Source organism: Lutjanus erythropterus, chromosome 18 (genome assembly GCF_056507025.1).
Source record: "Lutjanus erythropterus isolate fLutEry1 chromosome 18, fLutEry1.hap2, whole genome shotgun sequence".
Classification (NCBI taxonomy): Eukaryota; Metazoa; Chordata; class Actinopteri; order Lutjaniformes; family Lutjanidae; genus Lutjanus; species Lutjanus erythropterus.
The window spans coordinates 18773445-18800297 of record NC_139334.1 but is presented as its reverse complement, the minus strand read 5'-3'; the positions used below and the strand labels follow the sequence as shown (position 1 = coordinate 18800297).

Genomic DNA, 26853 nt, shown 5'->3' with positions numbered 1-26853 from the left:
TTTTTTTTCCCCTTCAACTGTGATTTCATTAGTGAGGAGACATGAGGACATGATAACATCCCACCAGGGGGAAAAAACGGAACAATTCCATTATCTCTCTGTCTCTCAGTTTGCACTTGGCCCATGTTTACTTGAACAAGTAAACGTTTGAATTGCTAACAAATGAGTGACTGAACGTGTTGACAGGGTGACTAACGGAGCCTGGAAGTCCTCCTGGTGTAGTTCACGTCTGCCAACACAGTCAGGGGAGGTTTGCTGTTTTTTTTTCAGGGTAGGGCCTCTTCTTCTGCATCCTCCCAACGAGATACACAGTGACAGATTTTTGTGTTTAACATGTGCCGTGTCTAAAATCCTGCAGTGTGCCCTCGTAGCCTACAAATGTGTTATTTTGTCTTTGTGCCGTGCTGTAACCACATGTGCTTCAGTTTTCCGCTGGTGTCACCAAGACACATTCCTGCTCATTTACTGCACTTATTCTGAAAAGTAGTGTGTGTGTATGTGGCTGTGTGTAAAATGTGTTTTGGAATACACTAAATGGAACAAGTCATCTGCCAGCCCGCCAGCTTTTTCCTCTGACAGTGAAGATTTCAGAAGATGCTGTGGTTACGGACTAAGAGTATACTACAAAAACATTAAAGTCAGACAACAGATGGGTTCACAAGTCACAAGTTAAATTCTATTACAACAAAGTCCTGTAAAAACATTACATTTGCAGACTGGGACCAATAAATCAAAAGTAACTCTTTAAACTATGGTTGATGCAGCTGTTTGTAAGTTATATAAAATATGTATGAAGTGCTTACTAATTTAAACATGATTATACTTAAACACAACACAACTAGTTGTAAAAAAAGTTGTAACCAAAGGTAATTTCGTTGCACTTGTGTAATGAGAAATAAAGATTTCAATTCAATTCAATTTGTTTAGATGGCTCCTAGTACAGAAGGGGGCTAATAAATATACCACTAAACACAGACAGACAGATACATAAATACTTTGTTTTTACTTAAAAAAATAGCTTTGATATAGTTAAGCTACTTTTGTCATTTTATTGTAGCTTAGCTTGCTACATATATATGATATATATGACTGAAAGAGGTACTATATATTATGGTTGCCAATTATATGCCAGGTATAAGTATCTGGTTAGTATTAGTACTGTAATCAGATTTTCCTCCCAGTAACCTGTGGGCCGTAACATGAACTCTCATTTTTTTACGTTAGATGTTAGCATGTAAATGTGTGAGTAAAAGAGGTAAAGTGTAATATGATCAACATAGTTACACCGATACTTGATTAGAATCTCACCTGTGATCCACAACTTGAGCCCTGTTTATTTTACATTAGCTGTTAGCGTGCTAACATGTGAGTAAAAGAGGTACTATGTTGTATGGTTGTGACTTGACTTGACACTTAGGAATCTCAGTTATGTGTGCCAAGTTAGAATTAGCGTAATCAGATTTTCTACCCAGTAACTGGGGTTTTTCAAACTGTGAGTGACGTAAACAGCAAGTATAATGTTGCCATTGATTCAGCGAGTTACACTGCGGGCTGCAATTTGAGCCCCTTTTTTTTTTTTTTAGCTTTACATTTTGGCAAACTTGTTCAAACAGTTCTGGTTTACAAAGTGACCATGGATGCACTGACATCTATCACTGGATCACTTCGATACTGAAGAAAACTTGAATGATTCTCAGGCAAATTCTAGAATTTAATGCGCAACTTTTTTCTGTGATTTTTATGCAGATTTATGCCCATTAATTCAAAATGGACATCTGAGATTATGATATTTTCGGGAAGATAAAAATATGTGTATTATAAGGAGCAGTATTTTGATGCAAATTGTGGCGGCAGGGTGATATGAATTTTAAAGTACCTTATTTGCCTCCATAAGCTGTGAGCCGCTGCCTCTGGTCTAAACTGTATGAATGCTGTTGACCCTGAGATACATACCTCCATGAAGCCTATGCATATAAATAAAAGTCTTACCTACATTTTGCAAGGGGTTGGCGGTTAAGTTTAATACAGTCATGTTTGAAAAAGTAATTTTCAAAGTTATGTTACAGTTATTATTTTATTTGTCCTTTATTTAACCTGGAATGTCAGATTGTGATATAATATCCTTCCTGCCAGGGAGTCCTGGTCAAGATTAGCAGAAAAAGACAAAATAAAAGGTTTCATATGAAAGTACAGACAACAATCAGGTCCAAAAGATACATCACAAAAAACACAAGAATACATGCCGCTAAATATTGCCTTTTTATATTGCTGATTGCTGCTGATTTGACAACGCCACATCACTACAAATGTTCCCCAGCAACCGATTTAGACATTACCTAAGTCTTTACAAGCTAGTTTTAATGATGCATCTCAATTTGGTAAATACTTACTAAGATTTTACACAAAACCCTTAGAGATGGATTTGCAAAAGCTGGTTCAACCCAACACTGTTGGCCTACCTTGTCTTGCTGTGTATTCATTGTCCTCGATGAGCCTGGCCAGACCGAAGTCAGCGATCTTACACACCAGACTTTCTCCAACTAGGATGTTGGCAGAGCGCAGGTCTCTGTGGATGTAGTTCATCCTCTCAATATATGCCATGCCTGCTGCCACCTGGGAAATGGAGTCATTTTTTTCATCATCTTCATCACTGAACAGTTTAAAGGTGATTAAATCTGAACTAAGAAATATTTTTACATAGATTTACAACCATTTTACATGCCTACATAAAAGGGGCTGCAACAGAGAGGAGCATCTGCTCACTGAATATATACAGAATTGCCAGATTTGCAAAATAAACTCAAGTGTCAGGTATGATTACTTATCGACCCACAGGAAGTGATGAAGCACAGCTTCAGAACAGATGCATCGACTGAGGGCTCCAATCATAATGACAAATTACTAATTTTATCTTCTCTTTTGTCCATTTGGTCTGTTAAAATGACAAATTTCCTATTGAAACTGCAAATACTGTTATAACATCTCAAAAGTTCCCAAACTGTGCACCGCGGTCCCCTGGTGGGTCGTGAAGGTACAACAGGTGGCTTGCAAGAGGTCATTAAAAATAAAGTTTTAAATGAAGTCAGATAAATGAAAAGTAAGACGTGATTTGAATCCCATGGCTTTGTTTCATTTGTTTCTTTTTAAATGTAAATATACAATTCTAGATATGTTACGGTAATTTTAAACTTAATTAACAGGTGTTATACAACATTTGGTGACCCCTCATGTTAACACCAGAATCACAGTTGACAGAATCCCTGAACAATGGTGCAACAAGAGTTAAAAATTAAAGATATGCGAGTTTACAAATTGTGATGTGTTTGGATTATCAATTTGCATTGCATTCACATAGAATTGTTCTGTTTATGAAACAAAAAAAAAATATATGGAAATATAGGGTCTTAGTTTTGTGCGTTGATCAGAGTTGTGATTCAAAGGTCTCGGTGGGCTGCAGAACATTTTCAGATTTCAAATTGGGCTGCTGCAATTTTAAGTTTGGGAATGGCTGGTCTAGATGAAAATGGCTGTAAATGTGCAACACTGAGCTTAATTGGGTAAATACAGCTGGAGATGATTAAAGTGAACTAATGGAAAAGAAAATCTCTTTCAAAGTGCTCTGGTAACAAATCCACAGCATCAAGACTTGGATTATTTCCAGCAGCGTACCTGAGCTGCCATGTCCACTAGATTTGGCAGTTTGAGGCCTCGTCCTTCTCCATCTTTAAGGAAATCAAGCAAACTCCCTAAAAAACAGATGAAAACAGAGTAAGGATCTGTTGTGTCGTATTGTCTTCAGCTGCCAGATCTTAACTCAGATTTGGATGAAAACTGAAGCAAAATGTTTCAGCTAATGTGACATCAATTCTGGGACTCCTGCCACATGTTACACTTGGCTGAGAGTTTTATTTGTTAGTTATTGCTGTGGAAACTGAGTTTCTCTGCTGTGAAGTAGGACACATACAGGACTGTCCATGCAGATGAATAAATTATGTACACAATGTGTAGGTGTGTGCACAGATGCATGTATGTAAAATTCATAGAGTCTTTTTTTAGTGTCAGTTTATCACAGCACACCCACCTTTGCTCATGTACTCGGTGACGATGTAGATGGGTTCTTCGGACACCACAGCGTACAGCTGCACCAGCTTGTCGTGTCGGAGCTTCTTCATGATCTGAGCCTCCTCCAGGAAGGACTCGGGCGACATGGTGCCGGGCTTCAGAGTCTTGACCGCCACCTTCGTGGTGCCGTTCCATGTGCCTGACAAACAGAAAAAAAAAAGAGTTTGTTAAAGGGTAATTGTCCAGATGTTAGGGGGCATTTCAGCAGGATTTTATCTTGAAAAGGAGATGGTCACCATTTGAAAAATATGATGCTAAGTAAAGAGGTATGGAAGGAAAAAAAGTACATTAAGATCTTGGTGCAGTATTCTCAATGTTTGATTTTGAAGTAATCCAGAAGTATTCAGATTAGATTACTTTTTTGCAATCCAGTGGAATACATTAGTAATTACAAAAATTCTGATGCAATTACTACAGTAATCTGACCCAACCCTGACAAAATCAGAGCAATAAAATTGAAGTCAATGAAAAAAAGTATGGTTATTAATAACAGAGAAAATAAATGAAGACTGACTTTCGTCACAGTTTATTACGTGACTTTGTTAAATACATTTTAAAATCAATCAAATAATTCATATTTTGTGTCAAATATATTTTTTTAAGCATACGGCTGTGTAATAAGTGGGATAATGTGCAGTAGGCAGGTCATTATTGGAAATAAATGCCAACATGCAGAAAAAAATATTTGGCACACACTTGTGTCACAAAATGTGAATTTTAAAATGATTTTAGTGATTTAACAATGATTTTATTTTTTCTGCAGTCTATGATCAGAACTGTGTCTATAGCAACCATCTGCTATACATAAATAACAGACGCTAGGAAGCTTTAATTGACCAATCAGAACTGAGTATTTAACAAGGCAGTGTAAGAATGAGAAATAAACTCATTCAGGGTGATTCAAGTCTTACAACACTGTCAGAGTTTTTTATTAGTACATTATCCCTTACTTATCTTTTATTCATAAGTAACATCACCCTTTATATTGAAGACATATAACGTTAATGTTAAAAATAATGCATTAAAGATTTTAAGGATTTAATGTAGCTTTGAGCCAGACTAATAAAGAAGATGCTTCTAATTGTAACATTTATTGAACAAGAATCTATTCTAGGATTTGACTTATACCGTGATAAATGTTTGTGGCACCAACAATAAGTTCAGATCTCAGCAAATCAGACACACATGGAGCATTTTACTAACCAATATGGGACAAATTAACTGTTACGGAAATCAGATGAACTGAGACAGCATGTGTCTGAACTGACTTTAGATAAACCATGTCACAGAAACCTAATTAGGCAAAACAAATCCCATATATACCAAGTTTAACTAGTCTAAAGGCCCTTTCATGGGAATCCAGCATAAATGGATACTGAGATCATGCAGAGACGTATCCAGGATGTAAATTTCTAAATAAAATCAGTGATAACAAACACCCCTCCCTGTGGGTAACATTGGTTGGGTGTTAGTTTTGAATCATCCAACACATACAGTGTGTTTCACAACACAGATGCTCACAGCTGTCCAATTCTTCATTTGTGCCAAAAACAGGATGCCAAAAAGATACACACCCATCCAGACCTCTCCAAACTGGCCGTTGCCAAGACGTTTGATGAGCTGCAGCGACTCCCGCGGGATCTCCCACACGTCTTTGGTTTTGACGGACAGGTCGGTCAGACGGGGCATGCCTTTGTGGCACGGCACGATCAGCCGGCAGCACAGCCCTGCAGCCCTGGCTGGATGAAGCATACGGTTAGAATTTTAAATGATATTAAACCATATTAAACTGTATAAAACCATATGACATTGTAATGTTAGCAGAGGGAAAGCAGATACATCATGTCAGGAGGGTTTTTCCTCACCAGAGTAGTGCTGTACGAGCTGCTGGAGCGTCTCAAACTGGGCCCTGGTTGTGATGTAGTAGCCTCCACTGTCCAGCTTGCGAATCTTGTAGTGTTTGACATGGTCTCCCTTGATGTCATCCCAGTCCTGGATGGACAGAGAGTAGGCCCCTACAACAGAAACACACACACACACACACACACACAATGAAAACTGGTGGATTCAAGTAGACTGGAACAAAATGAGTGCATATAAAGAACATTGTGCAAAGATTTAGGGCAATTAATATGGAGCAGCTGCATAGTTAATGACATGATATTAAAAGGATAGTTTGGACTTTTTGAAGTGGGGTTGTGTGAGGTACTTATCCATAGTCAGTGTGTTATCTACAGTAGCTGGCGGTCTGCATGGCCTCAGTTTGGGGGAATAGCAGGATTACCAGTGTAGGATCAGGGTCAGCAGAAAAACATAATTTAGCCACTTAAAACTCATGATTAAATATGAAAATGTAAGATGCTGTCACACAACCTTTTCCTCGACATAAGCCAAATATTACTGTCAAGAAAGCCACTAAACTCCAATGGCAAAAATGTCATTTTACCCTGCAGAACACAGGAATAACCTCAATTTTCTTCATTTTAAACATGAGTCATTCTGTCGTCTTTTTTTTATTCTCTCCTGTCTGCTCTGGTTGCAGCCACTTGACCAGCGCATGATGTGTGTGGACTGTAGACTGACGGAAACAGAAAGGAACGAGAGCCATTCTTTGGGGATTGGGACGGGACAAGAGTATTTTTGTGGGATCTGGACGAGACAGGAATATTTTTGTGGGACTGGAATGAGACGGGAGTGAAAATCCACTGTTGTGTCACCTTCTAGTGCTCTGCAGTGCATTGCTTAGCTTGCTACACCAGTACTCCTCTCTACTGTCCATGTCGGGGCTGTGCCACCATCTTCTGCAGGTAATACACTGACTATAGATATGTACCTCATACAACCCCACTTCAAATAATCTGAACTAACCCAGTACACTGAATTTTAAGTTGCAATGATTTCATGAGTTTATCTATAAATAAACAGCTTTTACTGCCACATTGCAAATTTAAGTAAAGTGTTCTTAAGTACTTATTTATTCACAAAGACTTCTGTGTGTTTCCAAACTTTAAAAGCACCCAACATGTCAGCATGTTAGCTGCTGCTTGGTCAGAGTACCTTTGGTTGTTTCACTCTCACGGATGAGGAAAGTGCCTCTGGCGTTGCCGTTGGAGAGCAGTTGCCTCTCTGCGTCCTTTCGACCTAATTTACCAAAATACCAGCTGCGGGAAGAGAAACAGAAGGAGTCACACTGTGGAGCGTAATATGCGCTTTAAACTTTTTTTAAATGTGTTTGTCTTTAGCGTCCGTGCCGCTATGCCACGTTTAACAAAAGGCAGTGAGATGAGCTCTCAAATATTCATGACATGCTCTCTGCTGATGAGGCTGCTGTGCCTCAGAGACTCGTATAAAAAAAAAAGTTTCACTCACTCTTCTGCTTGGATCGAGTCCACTGGAGCAACATAATTGCTGGGAATGTAACCAGTTCCACCTGTAGTGAGAGAACGAGCCTCCCACCAGTCCCCCTCACTGAGGAGAGAAGGACAGAGAGAGATGTAGGATGAACAGAGAGACAGATCAACATTTACACATTGCGCAGACAGGCACAGATAAACACTCAGTTGTGGGTGATCAGATTTATTGGCTGTCTTGTCTCTGAGTGCTGAGCAGAGAGCACATAAAAACATTTAAAGCAGTTGTTTTCTGGTGCGTGGGCTCCAACTGTGAATCATCTCTTTAAAGTCCAACTGAAATTGGTTAGTCATCCCTTTTTGTACTCAGAAATATTGTCACTGTGTTTTTTAAATGTATCATTTTCATTTTTTTTTATTATTATTAAGGAAGAAAGAAGGTCTTTGGAGAAATGTGATTGTTTGTCTCAGCCGTCTGGAGGGGCGTGTCTGTCTACGTGTTTGATTGACAGCAGCAGGCAGGCTGCCAGAGAGACAAGAGACAAAGTAAACAAACTTGCACTGTGGCCTACATGTCATGTGCAAACAGAGTTTTGTTTGTGGCGTTGAAGAGTACCGAGCACACCAACATCTCACTGGACCAAAGCATATTTGCAGGTACATTTACATGCTGGTTAATGTGCTGCAGCAGAGCTTCTAACTAGCCCACAAACTGACATTAGCAGTGCACTTCCTGAATGTTTGTTTAGTCTCGTTCTAGACCCCAAGATGCAGAACAAGATGTGTGTTCACAGGGTTCCAACACCTTTTCCAAAGTCTAATTCGAGCCCTTTTAAAGCATTTTAAGCTTTTCTAGCACCTCACAGCTGTGGTAAATTAAAATTTTATATATACATACTCAAAATGATTATTTCATCCATTCCCTTTTCACATTAAATCGGACAAATTGCAAGAAAACAACAAAGTTTCATGTTTCAAAATGTGTTACCTGTCTGTTAGTAGACTTGATATCCTACACAAACTGGTTGAGCCGGTATGCGTCTTATTTTATTTGCTTATCTAAAAAGCAAACTACTGAGTCAGGTAGGTTATTATGAAAGTGATGCAACTACAATTTCAAGCATTTTCAAGCACTTCACTCAAAATCCAAGCACTTCTCAAACTTGAAAACACTACAACATTAAAATTCAAGTGCTTTCAAGGATTTCAAACACCCGTATGAACCTGTCCATGTTTGTAAGTTACATAAGATGGAGACTTTAGCAGGAGAGCTAATGTTGGCTGTCGGTCTCTGTCTGGCTCGTAGTCATAGTCGTAGGCTGTTTACACCTGGCCTTAACATGTGTCTTGTGTGATCTGATCACAGGTGGAGAGCTCCGAGATCATTTGGTACTTTAGTTTGTTTGATTATTTCGTACTATTTCGTACATCATTTGGTTCACTGTAGTGCAAACTGCATGTTTGGCCTCTTTTAATTTAAGATAAGATAAACTTTATTTATCCCACACTTGTTGCACCAACTAAAAGACTGAAAGAAGAGTAAATGTATGAAAGAAGATATTATATTTACAGTAAACATGTAAAATTTTACAAATACAGTGAATAGTAACCACCATAGGCTACTTTTTTCTTACCTGTGGTCTGCAGATATGCTTATTAAATTGTGCAATTTTGTGATTTGTTGAGATGGGAGAAACCTCACAAACTTTGTGCAATACTGTCTTCAATATATTCTTAATTATTTGGACCTTTTTGTAGATTCTGCATATCTTACATGTTAAATTGATTCTTGCTTTGTATAAAAACATTGAATGTTTGTCCCAGCATATTGGCTACAACAGGGACAAAAAAACAACAAAGCAAAACAAAACATTTAATCGTTGTAAACAAATGATGTAGCTATCTCTCTATCTTTTTTTTTGCATGATGACAAGTCACTTGTCACTTGAAATGCGTATGGAGACACAGAAAAGTCTAGTAAAGAAGGATGCTATTCACTCAAGATATACCACATTGTATTATGTGAAAGCAGAGAAACTCACATCAGAACAAGATATTTTACTTCTATGATGCAAACTGTCATAAAGCTACCATCAAAACATGACAAATCTGTCAGACCCTGCATTTAACATAACACTAATGAGCCACATCAGGTCTATAAGAGACCCGTTCCCTCTGTCTGTGCCTGTGAAACAACATTTTCATTTCCAAATGCAGCATTCAGACATTCGACAGACGAAAAACAGAGAGAGAAAACACGACCGCCACCCTAAATGCTGTCATGCAGATGTTTTCACACTTACGTGCTGTTGAGGATCTGGAACCTCTCCCCCTTCCTGAAGCTGAGGTCATCCTCGGTCCGGGCTTCGTAGTCATAAAGAGCCACAAACAGAGTCACCCCTGCAGGAAAACAAAGTGACATGCGTTGGTTATGTGTTATGTTGAGATTTTCATTGTGGTGTTACTGTTGGGTTTGTTCATCTGTTGAACACATGGGCTGCTGGTTACATGATGACAGTAAGAATTACTGCCCTTTTCTATTTCTTCTGCTGCTTTTTTTCCCCAGATACTTAAAATTCTCCAGTTCCATCTATGTACTTTTATTTTTTTAAACAACATGCAAATTGAATGGAGAAATTTTAAAGGTCATTTGGTGCCTTATTTTCAGAGTAATTCACAGATTCATTCTGGTGGTTCCCACTCCTAGTCTGTCATTGCAAGTGACTCTTTTTACGTTACATACAGTCATTTAACACATGACATTGTTAATGAAAAATACTGACTGCAGCTTAAAATCAGACTATAAAGAAAATATAACAACCATTTAAAGATGAGCTCATCAATATGTCTATATTAGCAATGCATCAAATGGAAAAATCTAATCAATTGCAATGAAAGCACAAAACAGTGCACAACGGTGAGGAACAGCCTTTGAGATATGTTTTCTCTCATTTGGTTAGCGTGCCACAGGTGTCATCCAGTCAGTAACAACATATAAATACACGCAGCCATATTAAAAAGGCATGAAGCGGCGTGCGCATGTGCACACAACAGGGTGTTCAACGCACCACCATTGCTGTTTAAATAAACATCTTACTGGTTGTTTGTCATCCACCACTAAAACTCAAACAAGGAGAAGCTGAATAAACAAAAGCAGTCGCCTTGACCATCTATTTTCTAATGATACTACAGCTTGTTGCACTGTCTGCACCTGCCAAAAGAAACAAAACATACAAAAATCTATTATTACTGGTTTAGCATGCACATAAATAAACCTCTTTGTTTTGCATACAAAACACAAATCTGACTTTAAGCCTTATCAGAGAGACGATCCTCTAGGAATGCTGAGGCCAATCCAATTTATCTGATGTGATCTGCAGCGGCCCTGGAGTCCCTGTATCTCTTAATAAGCCTCAAACTGTAAAATGATTTAATTTTCTGATTTGATCTGAATCATCCCTGGACAGTCAGAGCTACAATACTGCAGTAAAGTCCTGCACATTTCCCTGTCCATGCAGTGACCCCTGAAATACACCTAACTGCTCTCTGTCGCAGAGACAAACATGTTCATGTCTTCACAGGGAGGTTCAGATGAGGTTTTAGGTTTTACTCCACCCTAGTTCACTGTTTGACTATTTTTTTAAGTCCAGTCTTGAGTCTTGTCTTTACAGTCTCAGATATGAAGCTTGCTTCATGCTGCCCTCCTGGAGTAATTTCTTATTCATACAAATTGGTGGTGCTGACTCTGCAGAGTGTTTATCTGTGCTGGGTAAAAAAAAAATCCATAAGTAGTTGACATCAAAGCAAAAAGATGGTGTTTATTTATGCATCACACATCATATGTATCTTTAAAATCTTAAGTGTGCGACTGTAAAGCCCATTCCTCAAACACAGAAAGCACTATTCAGCACAACGTCTGATCTTTATGCTCATCAGATGTGTCTCACAGAGTACCGGCGATAATTTAGGTCACTCTTTTTTTCCATTAACTTTCAGCCAGTGGACATTCATCTTCTGCAGAAACGTGAATTTATTGCAGCGGCACACTTTTAGCACACACAGGAGAAAAATTACATATTTATTTAGAATACAGGTGGGAAAGAAACTCTGAGCGGAGTTGATTTAAATCATCAAATATGTCTGAAAGTGAAAACTGCCGGACAAATACTGTATAACAGACAGTCAACATTCAGCCGACATGAAGCTGTTTATTGAATGTTGGACGGGGGCCAGACAGTGAGTGGTCCTCACGGACGTTTACAGCTTTACAACTTCGACTGACATTTTATTTCTCTTTTAATTGGCCTGTTTGTAATTTGACCTCCATTTAGTGACAGCGGCATATTTTAGAACTTTCCACTTCCACAAAGTCACCCTGTCCTAAAGGAACAGTCCGACATTTTGGACATATGTTTATTCGCTTCCTTGCGGTAAGTCAAATGAGATGGAGACTGATACCACTCTCGGGTGGGTAGGTAGCTCTTTATTTACCTCTGTGGGAACAATTCAGTCTCATAGCAGCAGAGATATGAGAGGAAAGGAAATAAAAATAAATAAGTAAAACTAATTTATTGTTTCACCCACTGTGCATCACTGCACAGTTTTTATACATTTCATCACTATTCACTGACTCTGTCTGGTTGCACTACTTTTTACACATCTCATATTTCATCACTCTCCATGTGGATCCTGTTTCCACTACTTTTTATACATATCACAACTCACATTGACTCTGCTTGTTTGCACAACTTTATATAAATATCTCACTTTATAACTACCCAGTGACCTGTTCTTTCATAAATTTCACTCTTGATGATTTTATAATGACAACTATAAATGTTTGCACTGCTCATAAATATTTTTGTTCTGTTTTTGCACTTTACACATTTAATAAAATTAAATTTATTGATGTAAACGGTCTACTGCACCATCTACATTGTTTTTATACTATACACCCTCAACTCTTAAACTCTATATACTCTAGTCTATACTTCTTCTGCTTATTGATGTACCTGTTCTCACACCGGTATGAGTATCAGTATTATCTCTACTCTTTATTATTTCTTATTGCACTGTATTATATTATTGCATTGTCTCATTTATTTGTTTGTTTTCCCTTATTTACTGTTGTTTCCTTTCATCTCATATCTCTGCTTTTTTTCCCCACAGGAATAAATAAAGAGCTACCTCATGTCTGTAATATAAATATGAAGCCACAGCTGGGTTAGCTTAGCATAAAAACTGGAAACTGTGGGAAACAGCTAGCCTGGCTCTGTCCAAAGATATTTGCTGGCCAGACAGAGTAACTTTCTGTTTCAGATATATTTTATTAAGCTAAGGGAAATTATAGATTCCATATATTGTTTTTGTCAATGCTCATTTTCATTTATGTAAAATAATAACAAAACTATATTCATATACATTCAGAGATATTTAACAGGTGATATAAATATATGAGAACTGTATTTTAAGATTGAACACTTTGAAAATAAGCATTAAAAAGGAAAGGTGAATGTTTTGAAATAGAATAAATAAAATAAAAATTGACAGATAAAATAAATGCCTACATACTAAATAAATAAAAGAGAATAAGAGTAAGAATAGGAAGATAACTCAGATAAGATCTTGGAGCACTAGTTTCCTACTTTAGTCCTCTCAACTTCCTAAACCTCTGCTGTTAAGATAAGATAAGACAGACTTTATTGATCTCACACTGGGGAATTCACTTGTTACAACAGCTGAAGGCTTAAAAATACGTGTTGAAAAGGAGTGAGAAATACATAATAAATATACTACAAATGGCTATAAATGTAAAAAGGAGAATGAAAATATAAAATATTAATTAAAAAAATATTCCCTGTTCAGTAGTCGCTCATTTACTGATTAAATAAAATGAAATGGTGTGTAAAAACAGCCTACAACTCAGGGAATTCATATTTCAAGTATTTTTCGGGATTCTTTTCTCTTTCATTAGAATAGGACAGCTGGAGAGAGACATGAAAGGGGGGGAGAGAGCGGTGGGATGAGATACAGCAAAGAGTCGGAGGCTGGAATCAAACCCACGGCCACTGAAGCAGGACTGACAGCCTCAGTACATGGAGCACACGCTCTACCAACTGAGCCACAGAGGTTCCTCCAACTCAAGAACTTCTACATGCAAGGTGTGATATGAGGGGTTGCCATATTGTATTATATTGTGTGAGTCTGCCCTTTAAGACACATCTTATCCTTTACAAATGTTATGTACTGGTTAGATCAAGTAGTGACATAGGTAGGAGGTAGGAACTGTTGTTTCTTTCCATGTCCTCCAGACAAAACCAGACTAGGTCTTTCCTTTTTTTTCCAGTCTTTACACTAAGCTAAGCTTACCAGCGAGCAAAATGTGGTATAGGCTGCAGGATTGATTAGAATATTAGAATTCATAGAATTAATAACAACAACATTATTAAAGTGCAGAGGACAGTGTGGAAGCGTCCTTTTGCTTTTAAATAATCTAAAATACAAAACATATTTTGCCTTGTTTTCTCATTTTTGCTGACAACATAATTCCATGCTTGACAATAACGAAAAAACATTGAATGAGCAGATGTGTCCAAACTTTTGACTGGTACTGTATATGGGTTCCAAATAAACAATATCGGTCAATCCCTGCACAAAATATTATTTTTAGAACAGCTACAAGCCTCAAAGACTTGGACCTGACAAACGTTTCTAGTTACTAAACAGCTGCCTTGTATCTGAACCATCTCACAAGCATTCAGACTTTTTAAAAAGACTTTCTTCAGCCTCACCTGTTCCTCCTCGAGACCGAAGCGTCCCAGACTGCGAGGACGTGTGGACTCCTCCGAACACGGTCACTCCCTGTGTGGCGCCGCTGTGGAAGTTGTTGTAGTTGGGGATGGTGGTGACCCCGAAGCTGGGGTAGTGCTGCGGCGTGGGGTCGGACCCATAGCGGTACCCCGAGTTGTGTGAGAGGCTGGCCTCGCGGTCATCAGTGAGTTTTGCTGCTTCTTTATCCTTACATTGGACACAGCCCATTCTCTACTGTCTGTGGGTGGAGAGAGAGAGACGGAGAGGAAATTAGTACGTAGGTTAAAATAATAGCTCGAAAGCCGTCTCCATTGGGGAAATTATGATTCAATATTCCATTATTTCAGAGCTTCCTCTGAGACTCGCACAGAGCCTGGTGAAAAACCTTTCAATTAGGCTGAAATTAAACACGATACTTTAAACTCCATTACTAATTATACAGAGGAACATAATGTGACAGAGCTGCAGTGAAGGCTAATGTGATCACTGTTGTAAATACGTGTGCTGAGATACTTTATGCTGAGAACATCCAGTTTAAATTGGCATTAAATAATTTGTCAGCACTATTACAATTTAAAGCAAAAAATATTCACATTAGGGCTGCAACTAATGATTATTTTCAGTATCAGTTAAACTGATGATTATTTTCTAGATCAATAGATTAATTGTTTTGTCTATAAAATGGTGGAAAATGTCCATCCCAGTTTCTCAAAGTCCAAGGTGATATCTTTAAATGTCTTGTTTTGTCAGTCAAAACCCCAAAGATATTCAGTTTCATATAATACAACCCTAATTCCCAAAAAAGTTGGGATGTTGTGTAAAATGTAAATGAAACCAGAATGAAATGATTTTCAAATCATTTTTGACTTGTATTCAATAGAACACAACATATTTGAGAGGCTGATCACAGTTTTTTTCTGGTACTTCTATTTATCACAGTCTGTTTTTCCATCTTACTGCACAGCCACAGTTGTGAGAAGAATTTACACCCGTCCATTGCATTTACAAGTTGGCATGCACTTTATTTTTGTTTTCTTTACAAGGAGCCACAAACCTGTCTATAGATTCACAGCAGCAAGTTAAAACGCACACAGAGACCCTTAACAGCAAACCACTCCCTGGCTCTACGCTCAGCGTCATGAGGGAGACTGACTGACGGAGCATTTGGCCTCACTAAAGCAAAACTAAACCAGTTTCTGTAATGAGTGAGGCAATCTGCTTTGCCAATTAAAAAGAGCCTTACCGTCTTTAAAGACCCAGTTAAACTAATGCACATTTCGGCTCACCGTGCCCCCCCTTTAAGCCCTGGGAGCTCATGAAGCCGGTGCAACAGGGCCAGGAAGAGACCGCTGACAGCACTGTTGTCTTTCATCAGCTTTAGTGGCCAGCTGACTTCGGAGACGACTAATTGGAAACACACTTGTTTACAGTCGCTGTGGATTGAGGGAGGAGGTGGTGCTAGGGGGCAAACGCCAGAGCTGCAGCAGACGGAGGAAAAGGGAAACTATCACAGCACTCTTGACCTCAGCTAAAGATCAGATCCACACCGACAGTGCAGCTGCAGCTTATAAAAGTGCGTTTGCCAAAGTATTCGGCCAGGATAAGTGAAAATGAGCAATGTCTAATGTAAATAAAAATGAGCAGCAGCATCACAAATCTAAAGATTTAGGAAGGAACAGTTTTGGCTCATTACATCTGAGTTAGAGCTTAAAATATTAGACATTTCAATCAAATAATTCAATCTACTTGATAATCAACTTATCTTTTAAGTAACAATTTTAAACAAAAACACCAAAAATTCACCATTTCCAGTCTCTCAAATGTTAAATTTTTCAGCTTGTCTTCATCTTCTAAGATTGTAAACTAAATATTTTTCAGGTTTGGACTCCTAGTCAGTCAGTCAGTAGGCCTGCCATCATCAATACTTGTGTTGGATGATATATTGTCCCAAAAATAATTTCAATAAACGATAAGTTTGTCATTTTAAGGTGACGCAAAATAGAACTTTTCAAGACCGTTGAACTTTTAAATCTTAAGTATTCTTAAGAAGCTGGAATCAGAGACATGAACTGATGAACGCCAGAGCTTAATGGTCACACAGAACGCTACAAAGTGTTTGACTAAATTCCTTCAGGCCTGTTTTACATTTACCAGCAAGAAACCCAAATGCCTAGACCAGAAAAAAAAAAGTGCAAACAGATGTGTCACTTGCTGCACACTGAATTCTGCACCAGGGTACAGCAGACATCGAGGACATCAGTATTTAACTTTATTCAAAGCATCCAATATTGAAGACAAATGAAAATTTTACTGTACATCCATGTTTGGTTGCTGCACATGACAAATACTAAACCTCTGAATGTACAAGACTGTTTATCAAGTTTATCAAATAATAGTTAAAATTAAAATGTTGCTCAAATACTATTCAATCTTAGAAAAAGGCGGAAAAATAACGGGACATTATGAATGATATTTATCTTGAGATTAATGTAATTTACTGTATTTGAGTTGAATTTGTATGATCTGTGATCTGTGAAATGAAAACGGCCATTTGTATTGATGTTATTATTAAGAAAGGAGCAGGTAATAATAAGATATCTTTCTCCTTCCTGCTGCTTTTTGGTCAGGGAATGTGTATAGTTTGGGTTACAGTCAGTGGATTATTTGTTTTTGTGAAAGTGGTGCTTGAAAGCACACACTGAAATAAGCAAACTAAATTCAAATAACCAGGTCAACATAGGCCAACATTAATGGTGTCACACTGTCATTTGACACCAGAAATGAGCAGAAAAAGACAAACAAAAGAAAAGAAAAGAAGAAAAAAATTGGATGGATTCATCTGTGGACGTCATGTTTGAGTTGGAAACCACACTTGAACAAGACTCGTATTTAAAAACAAGACAAATCACACATAATGTGCACTATGAACATCCAAATATCAAAATACGTGTATCCCACAGGTACATGGAAGTTTAAAATACAGAATTCACCTCCTGCGCACAGCATTTTCACTTTCTCCAGTCCTACATTTGCTCCACACTTGCTTAACTAACAGAAGACCAGAGCCACTGCAGATAGGAGATCACTGTGATTCATTACTGCCAATAAAAGCCCATTAAATACCCAGAAAGAAACAAGCCCAGCAGCGGTAGCATTACAGTATGAGTCCAGACCAAAGCTGAGACCACAGACTGAAATACAAGGAGCAGGAGGAGGAGGAGGAGGAGGACTGCTGAGTGTCTACTAGTCCTTAAAATAACAAATAATCTTCTGTGACATTAATATCTACATCTTCTATCTTCTGGTTTTTACAACGCCCCTGTCTACAGTATAACAGGTAAGTAAAAACTCACCGTAAAATGTATGTTCAGCTGAAAATTTCCATTTAAGGGGAAATGCACAAGCCTCCCCAAAACAGTAGAAATAAGAAAGTGACATCTGTTTTCTTAGAGATGTTCTGAAACCATTTTTTCCTTCCTGATGCTGATTCTGATTTGGGAACTTAGTTTGTCGGCTGATACAGAGTATACTAATCCCACACTGTATGGATGTGATATGACTGCTATCATTGTGAGAAAATTAATGCCACTGAACATGAATTCGCCATCTTGGACAAAAAAAGGAATACAGAACACTGCTGGGAAGTAACAGGGTCCAATTTCTGTGTTAACAAATTACGTGGTATTGGATCGGTGCATATAGACTTGCCCACTTGCCGTTGCATTTCAGGCTGAATCAGAGGTATTTTCCGATACTGGTGAGACTTTGACACAGTTGTCAAACAATTTAGAAAATCTGCAAACAGAAATTTTCACTATGGCTGAACGATTTTGAAAGAATATCTAAATGCAATTATTTTGACTGATATTGAAATCGCAATATGATCTGTGATATTAGACATGATGTTACTTTTTTTTTACTTATTTTGATTTGTGATTTTTTGCATGAATCTGTATCAAATGAAGATTTTATAGGAGAGGACATCTCTGCTTCACGACATTCAGTCGTTTAAAAGTTTTTTGTTGCACATTTTGCCTTCAGTGAATTTGAAAATTTCAGAAAGCCATACTGTGATTTCGATAAAATTTCCATAAATTGTGCAGCACTAATTTTCACAAACAAAAAATCCTAAATTCAAAGATTTATTGAGTTGAAAATGGTTCATTGGCTCTAGATCATGAAATAAAGCTGTTTTTTCAGTTGACTGGACAAATAACGCAGTTTAAAAATGTTACCACAGGCTCTGGGATACTCTGATTTGCACTTTTTTCTGATATTTTATAGACAACTTTTACACTAATAATGAAAACGAGTCTGATACAATCAACCAAAATTATGGAAATATTAAAAAAATGAGTGGCAATTGATGATCAAAATATTTATGATAATAGGTGTCATGATTCTTCAAATCCATGATTCTACTTCCCTTTTGAGGTCACAATTCTCAATTTTAACATTTTTTAGCAGTCATGGCTATGCCCTTATTAGACTACCTAGTCTTGATTTGTAAAGATCAATGAATTATTGGATTTACATTTTCAAATTCTTTAAAAGGATGGTCTAATATGTTATAAGTGTTAAGTGTAATATAACAGCTGGTAAGTTACACTGACGTCTTTTCTTCTTCCACTGGGAGTGGAAACAAAAATAAAATACTGAGAGAAATGTTAAGTCTGCCTTTTTTTTCATTATCGAAACCGAAAACTCATTTCAATCAATTTTCAACTTAATATTGAAATTGTGACAGCCCTGTTGATTAATCAACTAATCATTGCTGCTCTAACACATATACAAGTTAAAACAGTGATCCAGTCTTGAAGAGCCTCCTGCTTGTTGGAAACAGGCTTAGCAATACATTAAAATCTTTGACAACTCTGGTGGAGAATTGCACAGGCGAGGAAATATTAACTGAGCTGCCTGGGAAGATAACGCAGGTAAAGTCTGTTTTCTAGTGCATTTTCTCTTTAACTGCAGTGATTGAAATAGCACTGCATCCCCTCCTGGAGGGATCAGAGTAAATGAGGGGAGATCTCACGTCGTCGTGCTGCCTGTGGGGATTATGAAAATCTCCCTGCTCTTGAAGTAAAAAGGCCAGGGACTACCATTGCTTTAACATGTCTGTAACCATTCTGCTGCACAGAAACTAGGCCATCTTGTATTGTTTATGTACATATGTTCCCTTTCTGAGTATCGTTTTTTTGGCATGGTTTTCGCTTAGTAAACATTTGCATATGAATCACGTGTTGTTGATGTTGCTGATTTGGTTTGCTGGGAAAATCTGCCATCTTTGGACCTAAGAAACACTTTCCTTTAAGGGAGATAAACATAAATCAAGGTTTATCAAGTTAAGCTTGACAGCAACAGGCAGATTTATCACATTTTTACAATAACAGAATAACAGAAGCATTCATCTCTGGATCCAAGAGACAACTACTCTCTGTTATTCAATTACACACATGAATACTATGGATCACAACAAAATGTCAAGACAAAACCCTGCGACATCATGATTTTAGGTGAGACACACAGCCAAATACTAGACTGCTCCGTGCCCGACCTGCGGCACAAGTCCTCCCCTCCCCAAAAAAAGCAGATGATGGCATCACAGCCGCGGGCCTCGTTCCTTTCCGTGGCACTGCCTGGGTATCGCATGACCACCTCGGCCTGCGAGAACACTCATCACGCTATTTTCAGACCCAAATGAACAGCCTGCCTCAGAGAGGACCACAGTGGAGTGATGTGGAAGGTCCGAGTATGACAGGATCATCGCTACGTGGTTGTGTTGGAACAGTTAATAGCAAAAGGCAGAGAAAGAGGAAAAGAAACTGAGGATCTGACTTTCACACGAAAACCCAGACAGGCAAGGGTATCGCATTAACTCTCCTCATTTTGATTGGCTCAAGATGCAGTCTGAAATCTGACTTTGATGTCTGGCCAAATCTGTTGGATAGTATTTGTCAATGCTGCTGCAAGTAAGATCTCTGCACATCAGGAAGTAAAGAGGAATGACGACGCCAACATTATCTGAATGTAGAGGGACAGGACGGGGTTAATGCTACTACATCAGTCACAGCTGCTGGAATCAAGTGGAAATTAATTTCCCCAAATGATGGCCTTTATTTTGACGCTGTACGGGCACAAGTGTTAATCATCTACAGCAACAGAGAGAGCTGCGAGCCATAATGAGATACTCTCAGCCATTTATAGTAAAGCTGCCAGATCAATATACTAAATTAAAGAGGACAGACATGTCAGGGTCACACAGCATAACTGATGGATTTAACAGGAGACAGTCCGTCAGGCCTGGGAAACAGACAGATGTGCAGTCTGAAAAAAAATGACACGTGTGGACTGAAATAATAAAGAGTACTGGTGGTGATTCACTACAGAGCTGAAATATTTACTGTATTAATCAATTAGTCAATCAACAGACAGCTCAGTCAATGACACATCTGATAATTAATTTGTTGTTTAACTGTTTATCAACTCAAAACATGTTAAGAGCTTCTCAAATTTGAGGATTTGCTGCTTTTTATGTTTTATATCATTGCAAATTAAAACATCTTTTGGTTTTGGACTAGTGGTCGAACAGAACAAGATATTTGAAGATGAGCCCAGTACCAAAACACTACGGATATTAGACCAAAACTTGGGAGAAAACATTTGAAAATATTGGGCCAAACTAGGGCTAAAACACTGAAAATACTGGACCGAACAAGGAGTCAACGCTGGAGAATACTGAATCAAATTGGGGTTGAAAGGCTTGACAATATTGGACCAACCGGGGGCTAAAGCACTAGAGAATATTGGGGCACTCCAGTGGCTTAGTTAGTAGAGCGTGCAGCACATGTACAGAGGATATCAGTCCTTAGCAGCAGCAGCCATGGGTTCGCTTCCCGCCAGTGGCCCTTTGTTGTGTCATGCCCTCACTCTTGCCCCCATTTCCTGCCTACCTAAAGACTAAAGAAACAAAAACAAATCCTTAAAAAGTAACCACACTAGAGAATACTGGACCAAATAAGGGCTAAAACACTAGAGAATATACTGGACCAACTTGGGGCTAAAACATTAGTGAATATTGGACCAAACAGGGGATAAAAGACAAAAGAACCAATATAGGAATAATGAACCAGCCCAGGACTGAAAGACTAGAGAATATTAGATCAAACTGGGGACAAAACACTAGAGAAAATTCAACCAACATGAGGCTAAAACACTAGGGAATACTTGACCAAATCAGGACAAAAACACTGGAGAATATTGGACCAAACTGGAGCTAAAACATTTGAGAATACTGGACTAAACCAGGACTAAAAGATTAGAAAATATTGGATCAATCTGGGGAATGAGGACTAAAGAATATTGGACCAAAGAATATTGGACCAAACAGCTCAAAAACCCTAGAGAATATTGGACCAATCTAACCTTGGACTTGGACAATTTGTGACACAGACAAGAAGATTAATCTATTAATTAAAAATGCAATCAGCAGATTAACTGATAATGAAAATAATAATTAGTTGCGGCCCTACTGTCAAGATGAATCAGTTAATCTTTCTGTCTATAAAATGTCAGAAAATAGTAGAAAAAAGGCCATTACAATCTCCGAAGTCTTTCAATGCTTTATTATGTATGATAAGCAGCAAATACTTACATAAGATGTTGGAACCAGGGATTTTTTTTCTGTAATTTTTGCTTGAAAATGATCAAAATAGTTCAAAATAATAGGCTAATGGCTTTAGCTCCAATGGGAATATGCTATTTAATTGGTAACAAGCTGACCTGCATGTTATTTCTTTTCTATAGTTAAGCTACGTAAGTGCTTTAAACAGTGGAAATTTGACTTACAAACTGGTCATTACGTCTAAGACTGCCTTCATTATTTAACCCTGATGAACTTGCAGATCTCTCCAGACTACAATCATTTTGCAATTCAACACAGACTGTAACAAGACAGCTCTGTTTAATTTGAAGTGAGGGGTCCCTGTACACTCAGATCATTGACATGGCACAAAACAAGGTCAGACCTCCCACACCCCTCCTACTGAAGTCGCACTCCCGGCGACCTTATTCAACTCCAGGACTCAACTTTCTGTTCATTCACCAAAGAAACAACCTAAAAGAGGATCATTTTCTGCTGCGTGCCATTTAAATGCGTATAAAACTCAATGGTGTGTTTACTGGATTTGGTACAACTCTGACAATCTCCTCCTTATGGCTGCCATTCTCTGAATAGTTACAATATTTGCTTGTGTCGGACAACTGAGTTCATTCAACGTGTCAACAACAAGACAATGGCCACATCTCACTCTGCTACAAGATTATCAGCACAATGAAACGCACTGTTTAGGCTTTCAAAGCATTCTTTACATACTGAATGAACTAGTTATAAAACCCACAGCTGAGCTTCATACAGTATGTACGTGTGTGGGTTTAAGCCGAGCTGTGTTTTGGTGTCACAGTGTTCACAGTTGAGTATGTTGAGTCATGTTGTTAAATCACTGAGCCCATTGTAAACGCATGTCCACTTAGTCACTGAGATTTGTCCCTCGTAGATGAATATTTTCCAAATGGGAGAAAAGGGCAAATTAGAAAAACTTTTTCTCTTTTTTTTTCCACAAACAGGAGCAGATTCTGCCTGTCAGTCTGCACTGAGGGGTTTAAACGGTTCTTTCCAAATCTGGTGCCAGTGGAGGGCAACGTTCAATGTAACAATCCACTGGAAATAATGATGTGGTGGGTCTCTACAGTGATGGGGGTTGGACGTTTTCTGGTAGAAGTGAAAAACACTCGGGTTGATAGAAAGTGCAAACTGAAGGATGATGAGCCACATGAGTGCTGCATGCAGGGCTGCAAAGATTAGATGATTAATTGATAGGAAGGTTGTCAAGAGTATAGATAATTCAATTCTCTTTCCATACCACATATTTAAAATTCTACGATATCCATTAATTTTAGTGGCAAAAATATGAAAGCTATAAAACAAATGACCTAAGTGCCCATTCAAGGCTTCAGCTCAGTCCAGTCTTTACTGTCCTGCCTGAAATTTGACTTGTAGTACAACCAGACAGGTTTTAGTGACTTTTTCCTGCACTGTGTGCAGTTTGTTCATTTAAAAAAAGACAGAAATGTGTACCTAGGACACTTCTGATTTTTGTTGTGGTATCAAAAGAAGTATTGAGTATTGTTTTTTTGTACTAGCATAATGCTGAATAAAAATTCAACTATGGTATCGTAACATCTCTGACTGGTAGACTCTCTCTCCAGATTATTTTGTTGAATAACCGTTTAGTGTGTAAAACATCAGAAACCGATCAACAGTCCAAACTTGAAAGATATTTGGTTTTACTACAACTACTACAGCAGCAAGTCATCACATTTAAGAAGCTGAAACCATCAAATGATTGGCATTTTTGCTTCAAAAAGGACTTTAATGATAAATTGATTATCAAAATATTCTGCTGATCAGCTCTAAATGAAAAAAAAGCATTAGCTGCAGCCCTAGCTGTGTGTGTGACATTTATTTACTGACAAAAACAAACTAGCCTCCCAGATGTGTTGAAAATGAACACATTTTGCTTTAACCAAAGCATTAAAGTAATCCCTTATAGGGGTAAATATTTCATCTTTGTGATGATATGTTTCATTTGAACTAGGATGCAACTAATGATTATTTTCATCAGTTATTCAGTCGATCATTTTCTCAATTCATAAAATATCAGAAAATGGTGACAAACGTTGATCCATGCTTAACAGAGCCAACATGACGTCCTCAAATGTCTTGCCTTGTCCACAACTCAAAGACATTCAGTTTTCTGTCATAAGAGTACAAAATAAACCAGAAAATATTCACACTTGAGAAGCTGAAAGCAGAGAATTTCAACATTTCTTCTCAAAAAATGACTTAAAACGATTAACTGGAGTAGTGGTGATTAATTTAACAGTTGACAACTAACAGACCAGTCCAGCTGCAGCTCTCATTTGAACTTAAAGTCACAAGTAGCAGCTTACGTGCCAGTAAAGGCTCACTTGTATGGACAGAGAGGGCCTGAGGGGAAATGAACATGGTCCATGAACCACAATACGCACCTCCTTTCATTCACATTTGATACATATCACGCATGTGATTGTGTAGTCGTTCGTGGACCAATGACAAGCTGAATGCTCACAGCTCCAGGCTGCTGCTGCTGAGTGCATATTTACAAAGTAACACACAACTTATTGCACATGAGGCTCTGGCTCGCAGCTACACAACAGTTCATATATCATCATCCCCGGTGTTTGCCTCCAAGATGGATGGCTGCACCTCCACACACATCAGATAACCCGATTAGGACAGCTTTAATTGGATATTTAACAGTGCGGCAATGCAATTAGCTCAAAGCATATGACAATTATTTTGGGGTGAATCAATAGGAGGCTGTCTGCAGGCCATTGTGGCGTTCATCATGTGTGTGCATGGCCTCAGTGGTCAGCTCTGCTCTGCTCTGCAGCGCATCCATCCATCCCTGCTGCTGCTGCTGCAACACAAGAGCCCCCTCTCCACAATCACAGCACTGCAAAACATCATTACGAGACCACCTCCACCTCCTCTGCTCGTCCCCCTCTGAGGGCAAATACGTGCAGCTACACCTGCAAGAATGACTGGAGTGAACACACCGAGCCACGGTGTGTTATTTATCTCCTCTGCTCTCTGTCTTTCTGTTCCGAGATGAATTCATCTCGCAGTCCACATCGCAAAATAGGGGACAAGGCGGGTGCACCAATTGAAATTCAACACAGAGGAGAGAGAGAGAGAAAAAAAGCGTTCTTACCGCAGAAAAATCAAGATTAATCCATCGGAGTTTGCAGAGGGACTTTCGTTGAGGGAACCGCCGATATTTTCTACTCTCTGTCAGTGTTTTTTCCTCGCGTTGAGACAGAATAGCGGTGGGATAACCCGTCAGTCCCTGCCAGCCGATTCCGGAGCTCCTGTCGCCGCCGTGCGTACAGATGATGACGATGGCGACCAGCGTCAAGTTACTATCAACAATACTTGCAGCTTCCGGTTATCCTGTCACAATAAAGATGCTTTCTTTGGATAAAACGTTTCAAGGTGAACATACGAATAAATAAAAACTAATTTGATATTTTTAACCAATGTATAAGGTGGTAATTCTGCCAATTTTGTATTAAAAACATTATGTTAAGCACGCCCAATACCAGAGTTATTATAGTTTTGTATTTTTAACCAGTTTCTACTTTTAATTTAAATTTTTATTATTTTATTTTATTATTATTTTTTTTTTTTACAGTTTAGCTTCAGTTTCCAGGTGTATTCTAATATTTTAAATAAGTAATATAAAATATTTTAAAAATGTTAAATTATTGATTATTGTTGAGTTTCAGGGGCAAGATTTAAGAAATTCAGAATAAGTATTACAATACAAACAAAGATAAACTAAATGCTTTTAGATTATTATTTCAGCTAGTTTTGTAATGCATTTTAATATTCAAACATGTTTAGTTTTTAATTAGTTTCAGTGTATAGTTTTAGTTTTTTATTATTATAATATAAGGATATTGGGCAAGGACAAAATTTAAGAGGGTCAGAATAGGTTTTACAAAACAAACACAGGTATAGGTATATTCTGTACATTTTTATTTGATTTTATATTAGCTTTAAAAGTATGCTATAGTGTCTCTGTCATTTTTCTTTTCTCTGAAGTCTAATTTTTAGTTTTATTTAACAACAACAACAACAACAACAACAACAATAAATTTAATTTGTATGCACCTATCATGCAAGAAATGCAGCTTTACAACAAAGAAAAAATTACATGCACCAAGTCCTTCACATAAAAAGAATGAACATAAAATCAGGGATGGGAAGTCATAATTAAGATAAGTAAAATAAAATGGTAAATAAAATCCACTGGTAAAAATATGATGAAACTCTCTTAATGATACTGTTCTTATATTATTTTTTTGATACTCTTAATTTTTTTCCAAACCTGTGGGAAGTGGAAAATGTATTACACACCTAGTTTTAATTTTTAGATAAGTTTTAGTTTACTAATACCCTTGTCTGTTATATGCAGTATTAAAAAAAATCTAAACTTATGTGCTTTTATTTTGACCTGCAAATGCTGTTTTATTTTCCGGTTTATCTGCGTGCGTCTTGACGCAGCTGTGATTGCGTATCCACGCCGAGCACGAGCTATGATTGACATCGCTTTCCTCCAATCACAGGTTACAATTTGTAGTGGGACACCTCCTCGTCTGTGGAGTGACTGAAAAACAGGGCAAGGTTGGTCAATTTGTCTGTTTTTGTTCAAGTGTGCAGAGTTCTGTTTACATGCTCTCATTTTAAGTCTGTAAATGTGATTAAAAAGCACAGAACTTCATACAGAAAGAATGAAGCTAGTGTTTAAATTAGAGCCAAAAGAAATTCATAAACCTTTGAGTATATTTTTTGATTTTTCATCCCATTGTGTGCAACAATTTCCCCCCCGATGGCATAAGCGGATTAGTTTCTGTTCCACTGAAAACTAAAATCATGCTGAGTTTTTCTTTGTTGGAATTAAATCTG

General features: G+C 38.0%; 1 protein-coding gene across 1 annotated transcript in view; it reads right to left on the bottom strand.

Annotated features, from left to right (window-relative positions):
• The window catches only part of fyna (FYN proto-oncogene, Src family tyrosine kinase a), a 29620-nt gene extending 4354 nt beyond the window's left edge, over positions 1 to 25266 (bottom strand). The window contains exons 1-10 of the mRNA XM_084743142.1: positions 25097 to 25266; positions 14264 to 14520; positions 9776 to 9872; positions 7492 to 7590; positions 7180 to 7283; positions 5988 to 6137; positions 5697 to 5861; positions 4082 to 4261; positions 3670 to 3746; positions 2460 to 2613 (exon numbers count right to left, since the gene is read on the bottom strand). Coding sequence (XP_084599268.1) covers positions 2460 to 2613; positions 3670 to 3746; positions 4082 to 4261; positions 5697 to 5861; positions 5988 to 6137; positions 7180 to 7283; positions 7492 to 7590; positions 9776 to 9872; positions 14264 to 14510 — 1273 coding nt within the window. The 5' untranslated portion in view covers positions 14511 to 14520; positions 25097 to 25266. The remainder of the gene's footprint in view (positions 1 to 2459; positions 2614 to 3669; positions 3747 to 4081; positions 4262 to 5696; positions 5862 to 5987; positions 6138 to 7179; positions 7284 to 7491; positions 7591 to 9775; positions 9873 to 14263; positions 14521 to 25096) is intronic.
• Between the last annotated feature and the right edge of the window lie 1587 nt (positions 25267 to 26853).